This window comes from Pelophylax lessonae (genome assembly GCF_965119305.1).
Source record: "Pelophylax lessonae genome assembly, chromosome: 13".
NCBI classification, from domain to species: domain Eukaryota; kingdom Metazoa; phylum Chordata; class Amphibia; order Anura; family Ranidae; genus Pelophylax; species Pelophylax lessonae.
In genome coordinates this window covers 125,071,684-125,078,396 of record NC_138780.1, presented here as the reverse complement: position 1 = coordinate 125,078,396, position 6,713 = coordinate 125,071,684, and the positions used below count along the sequence as shown (strand labels likewise).

The 6,713-nt window shown below is 41.8% G+C and overlaps 1 protein-coding gene across 2 annotated transcripts; it reads right to left on the bottom strand.

Moving 5' to 3' along the window:
• Positions 1-899: 899 nt before the first annotated feature.
• Positions 900-4,754, bottom strand: LOC309569439 (serine/arginine-rich splicing factor 5-like). Of its 2 annotated transcripts, none has more exons than XM_082275267.1 (7): positions 4,600-4,754; positions 4,267-4,337; positions 4,068-4,181; positions 3,909-3,975; positions 2,812-2,885; positions 2,517-2,627; positions 900-1,221 (listed from the first exon to the last, which is right to left on the bottom strand). In XM_082275267.1, the coding sequence occupies exons 1-7, from the start codon at positions 4,723-4,725 to the stop codon at positions 945-947; spliced, it is 840 nt and encodes a 279-aa protein (XP_082131393.1). In that variant the 5' UTR covers positions 4,726-4,754; the 3' UTR covers positions 900-944. The 2 variants fall into 2 exon arrangements, with proteins under 2 accessions (XP_082131393.1, XP_082131394.1); XM_082275268.1 differs by having other exon boundaries at positions 900-1,218.
• Positions 4,755-6,713: the final 1,959 nt, after the last annotated feature.

Below are 6,713 nucleotides of genomic sequence, written 5' to 3'. Positions count from 1 at the left end.
GGCCTTGGGAGAAACAGGTAAATCTCACTCCTGCACAATCACCCAGGAAGAATAAGATAACATATGCTTTTAAACACTATTTAGTCATCACGTTTTCCAATTTTTTTTTTATAATAAAAGTTCATTGTAGGGCTTGCAATGAGGGTTGACATAATTTGCCAGTTTGTGTCCTATTGGGGATATTTACCTTCACTTCTGGTTTTATTGAAAAAAGAAAAAAAACACAGGAAGCCTCACCTAGCAAAAACACAATTTGGGACATATTTTTTAACTGATAGTATACAGGATTGATTTCCAAGGGAGAAACCACAATAGAAACAGGTTTCCTGATCTCTCCACTAAGAAAACACAAAGTTTTGCTTTTCATTTATACCTTTAAGACTCATGTTACTGCACTGTATGCTGAACAGTCATGTGATAAATAGGTGGCATAGTAGAATTGACTCAGTAGCATCTGGAAGCAGATTTTTGCAATGTACAATACAAACCCATTCACATTAAAAATTCTTGGTTTTTGTAATAAAGTTTATTAGAATAGTATATATTTCACAAAATGAAACATATGGAAGCCAAGGGATTTGAGGGGCAAACACACAACAGCTTTATTTACAGCCATGAGCACACAAGTGTTGTCCCATGTTAAGCTCAAATACACAGTCAGATCAATCACATCCAAAAAAAGGCAGGGGAAAAAAAAAAAAAAAAAATACTTTACACAAACTATACAGTTAAGCAGGTGGAAGGTATTAAAAGACAGCTTGAGAATCTGTCTCAGTGGTCCACACTAAGTTTTTGTTTATGTTCCTGCTTGATTTCAATAATCATATACTTACCAAGAGTAGCAAGTATACTTTAAGTCGGGGGGGGGGGGGGGTAAAAATGGGATGAAAAAAAAAAAAAAAAAAAAGGAAATAAAAAAAATATATTTATATATAAAAATAAGTTCAGTTTCTGCTATCAACAGATCTTGATCTCGACCGAGACCTTTGCTGGTCAGCAGATGCAGGGGATTTGGATGGACTCCGAGATGCAGGAATAGGCTTTTGAGATTTGTCTTGAACTGGAGACCTGCTTACAGATCTTGATTTGCTGCGGTTACTGCGATTGCTACGAGGAGTGCGACTGCGGCTACGAGAGCGGCTGTAGGACTTCCTGCTCCTGGAGCGGGAACGGCTGCGAGACCTAGATGAGCTTCTGCTACGGGAGCGGCTTCTTGACCTGCTGATAAAACAAATTCAGGGTTAGGAACATCTGAAGTTTTCACTGCATTACAAGACATGTTCCTTGAATCAGGCTGAGAAATGCAACCAGAGATTTTAACAGAAGTTGCACAGCAGCTAGAACACTACATAGTAGGAACTCCATAGTTATAAAGGAATTGCCTTGGACGAACCAGAAAATGAAGACTACCCAAACTGTAAGCTTAAATACCCAAGTAGGGCAGCAACTAGCGATTTAAATTTTTTTGCTTAGTCTAGTACTTTGATTAGCCAATTAATCCTTTTAATAACTTTACAACAAATATGTACAACTTCTAATCTCAACTTGTTAAACTTTTTCCAAAAAAATTCTTCAATGTGGTTGAAATTTACAGTATACAATAATGTAGTGGCAAAAATAAAGGGAACAATTTCTGCCCCCCCCCCCCCATTATACAGGATTTATTGATCATACCCCACCAGACTAGTCTGCATTTTACAATTTGGTAGACGAGGTAACCTTCCACTCCTCGGGGGGGGGGGGGGGGGGGGGGGGGGGTGTTAGACGGACAACATGATAAACGGATGGTGACCCGCGTATGGCTCCTCCCGGAAGCCTTGTTTAGTATTTTAGCAGAAGCTGCTGATAGGATAGGCAGGGAAGAGTTAAATGACTTGGCATACAATGGAGGAATGTGGGAACAATGTAAACTGATGCCTGCGTGATTACCTTATCTCCCGGTCCTTTCGTGCCTCAGTGTCAGTCTCATGCACTCGGGGGGGGGGGGGGGGGGAAGGGGAGAACGGCACGAGTAAGGGGCGTGTTGACGTCATGTGTGACGCGTCGACGCCTTTCACACATGTTGACGGATTTCTGTAGTCGACGTAATCAATTACGTTGACGAGTCGTTGCAGCACTATACCAACGTCTTTTGCTTAAAAATAAACTGTCATACCTGCCTAGCCTACTGTGCAGTTTTGCACAGAGCAGCCCACACATCTCTTTTAAGGTCCCCTGCTGGAGGAGTTTCTGGCCTTCTCCCCCCTATCCCCACAGCAAGCAGCTTGCTATCGGGGGAACTCAAGCCGCTGCTCATTGTGCGCTTTTAGATACTGAGCTGTGGACTAGCCCTACCCTCTATTCTGGATCACCAACTTTGACTGACAGAGCACCAGTGGCAAAAAGAATGCACTGTTTAAGTAGCAGAATAGACAAGAATTCAAAAATTTGTATATTAGTAACTGAATTAGTTTAGCAAGATTAACTTTACATAAAAAAGCAGTTTGCAAAAGTATATAAATAGATATTCCACAAACCTGTGCCTTTTATTGCCTTCAATCAGTCTGATTTTTCTTCCATTTATTTCCTTGCCAGATAGTTTCTCAATAGCATTTTTGAGGTCACTGTAAGATGCAAACTCAACAACCCTGCAAAAGGAAGAGCAGAGAAATGTAACACACTAGTCCAATATTTCTCACCAAATTAATCAAACTGGCCATCACGCCGATACAGCGTTCGATCACACATTAAAATTAGTCATCTCCACCAGACACTGCTTGTTAGCTATACTGTATTGCTTTGGGGGGGGGAGAAGAGACAAAATTAACTTACCCTTCATTGAGCTTTGGTCTATGCGCATCAGCAAAAGTGACTTCTCCAGCTTGTCTCATGAAGTCCTTCAAATCCTAATGCAAGATTGGAATTCATTAGAATAGATTCAGACGACATTTTAACAAACTTATAGACTGAAAAGAAATGCAAAATGTTAGATTGGAACTTGACATTGTAATTTCACCATTCTCCAAAATTAAGAACAGCCAAAACTACAGTAGGGCACAAAATAAGTGAGAAGTCTTCTGAAGAAAAGTAGACTTAAGGTCAATGTGGAAAAAATAGTGTAAGTACTGCTAATATAGAGTCACTAAAATTAGTAGTAATACAAGTTATTACGAGCATGTGTAATAAAAGCCATTTATTTGGTGCCCTTGATGTCATTAAAAATATAGGTTACTTTACCTTTTAATATTACATCCCTAGGCTAGTCAACGAGCAAACTGCATTAAGCGACTGGAGGAACCGTCATGAGACAAGCCCGACTGGCTCTTCGCACTCGTGGGCTAACCATTTCATGGAAGCCTTTATTGCGAACGACCCCTCCCTATTAGAAGACTATGGACGATGGCCATCATTTGTATTCCTGTGGCGTTACCAAGGACTTTACTGCGACCAGAATTCCAACGACCACCTAATTGCGTATCTTTTCAACTCTGCGATCACGACCTCTCATTCGGAATCTTTACAGAAGAGCATCTCTCAACTTAAGGACCAGATCTCGTTAACTCTCAGGGGGTCGCTGTAACCTGGTATTTGCAAGGAAGTGCTCCGGTATGTCTAGACCGGCAACGGATCTAGGAGGCCAACAGGTAATGTAGGAGCTCACTGGCAATTTCACCCCGGCCCAACCAAAAGTGACCAAGACAGAGCAATAACAGGCGCTCCTCGTCACAAGGCCAACGAGACACAGATAGGCTGGCAAATAAAGGGTTTAATATTTGGTTAAAATTATGGAAGAAAATTAAACTCCCATCCCAATATCATAATCCCCAATTATATATAAAAAAAATAAAAAAATAAGAGACATTAGACATTAATGAGTACTTGTGAAAAGCACATATACCCATAATCCCCTTTAGAACAAGTCAACAAACCTGCCAGCTGACTCTTGACGACAAGTTTTCTACTATAAGACGATTTTCAGTCCTTATTGGTGGAGCACTATAAAAAAGGAAAAAGTTGTTCAATAAAAAAAAAAATAATAATAAATAAATAAACCCTACACACAAGCTTGACTATCGCACATCACATACCTTCTTTCATTACGTGGGCGGCGACTACTAAATCTATCAGAATATCTTCCACGACCAAGACCTCCTCCTCGTCCACCTCCTCTGGAACGCAGACGGGCATGCTCAATTGTAACCCTAAAGAAAATAGCAAGGCACCATTTAAAGCCATATCATTAGCAGCAGTCGTGTATAGTTAATCAAAAATTCATTGTTAACATACCTTTCATTGCAAAGCTCCTTTCCATCAAGTTCATAAACAGCATCATCTGCATCTCTTGGATCTTCAAACTCCTAAGAAAAGAATGTAAATGATCAGCACCAATAAGATGCTTCCATTTTTCTCAGTTAAAGCAACAACCTAATAAGCTCCGCTTAAACGTTGCCACAATGCTTTTGTCAAAAGGTCTTGTATTCAAATTACTGTCTACCAATAGTTTAACAAGCTTCCCAGTAAAACATTAGCATATTCCTTACAGAAACAGCACGCCAACAAGGTACTTTCTAACAGCTAGGACATAGTCACAAGTAGTAGAAATCAAGGCAGGGCACTTACCACAAACCCAAAGCCTCTTTTCAGATCAATGTCTCGGATTCTTCCATAGCCCTTGAAGAACCTCTCCACATCTTTTTCTCTGGCAGCTGGATTCAGCCGACCAATGAAGACTCTGCAACCACTCATATTTTCAATACTGTAAAACAAAGTCTGTAAAAGAAAAGTTGAAGGTTATAGTGTTGCAGTGGGTAAAAAAATAAAATAAACCAAAATTAAGTGTTGCTGCTATTCTATGGTTAAAAAACAAAGGTCATACTTCAACTCTACCACTAGGTGGGGGGAGCACAAGTAAATCCCTGCAGCCACACCCTCCCCCTAGACAAGGGATTTGTAATTCAGATCAGATGAAGAGGAGCCATTGCATAATCCTTTCAGGATTTGCTTACATTCAGCACTGCGAGTGTCTGGCGTAGACTTATATGCGGCCGTGTCCTTCCGCCAGGGAGGATCAGACCGCTAAATGAAGTCTAAAGGGCTGTTAAGTTCATGAAGAACAATGAGACTCGCAGCACTGAATGTACACTAAAACCAGAAGTCCAGCCTCTAGATTGAGGTAACCAGACGTCTGCAAAGTTGGCTAAGGCAAAAATAAATGCATTTATCCTTTAATAGATTCATAGAGTGTTGGCTCTCACATATTGGGTAAAGGACAAAAAGAAACCCAACCAACAGGTGTGCAAACACAACATGTCCGTATTGCATAACACCTCCTTACAGCTTTACCCCACATTACAACTCTCCTAAACCTCCATACAGCTTTACCCATTTTATATTGCATCATGCCTATACCTCCACATTACATCGCCTATACAAGTGATGGCGAACCTTGGCACCCCAGATGTTTTGGAACATGCTAATGCACTCTACAGTGTAGTTGAGCATCATGGGTAATGTAGTTCCTGAACATCTGGGGTGCCAGGGTTCGCCATCACTTCTGGACAGCTCCACCCCACATTACAGTGTACCTCGTCTAAACCTCTGTGCAGGTCTACCCCACATTACACTGTACCTCATCTAAACCTCTGTGCAGCTCTACCCCACATTACACTGTACCTCGTCTAAACCCCTGGGCAGCTCTACCCCACATTACACTGTACCTCGTCTAAACCCCCGGGCAGCTCTACCCCACATTACACTGTACCTCGTCTAAACCCCTGGGCAGCTCTACCCCACATTACACTGTACCTCGTCTAAACCCCCAGACAGCTCTACCCAACATTACACTGTACCTCGTCTAAACCCCCGGGCAGCTCTACCCCACATTACACTGTACCTCGTCTAAACCTCTGTGCAGCTCTACCCCACATTACACTGTACCTCATCTAAACCTCTGTGCAGGTCTACCCCACATTACACTGTACCTCGTCTAAACCCCCAGACAGCTCTACCCCACATTACACTGTACCTCGTCTAAACCCCCAGACAGCTCTACCCCACATTACACTGTACCTCATCTAAACCTCTGTACAGCTCCACCCCACATTACATCTCGCCTATACCTCCACACAGTCCCAACCCACGTTACATCGAACCTCGCATATAACTCTGTAAAGCTCCACCCCACGTTACTTCTCATCTATACCTCCATACAGCTTTACCCATATTAGACTAGGGACATAAACCATGTGCAATCTAAGGGTAAAGCTGTAGTGGGACACTTGATGCACAGCCCCCCATTAGACTGAGCTTAGTTTATGTCCCTATATAGCTCTACATCCCATGTTAGGTTGGAGACAAAACTAAGTGCAATCTAATATTAGACAGTGCTACACAAGGAGAAAGGATGCTATATAATGGGAGAGGGGCAGTGCTGCACTCACCTGATAAAATACAGCAGGGGTACACACCCCCATATTACCTACATTATGTCTCCATCCAGCTCTACCAAATATTAGATTGGAGACAAATAAAGAACAATCTAATATAGGGGCAGAGGAGTGCACAACATATCCGATGCACACAAATACAAGGTAAAGCTGCAATAGAAATCCATCTCTATTACACCCCCCCGTACATGAGACATTCCCTTTGTACTTTCATACATGACCCTGCACCCAGCTTGTGTCCATCCTCTGATCAATGGTATTATGTAGATAAACTGTACATTAAACCAC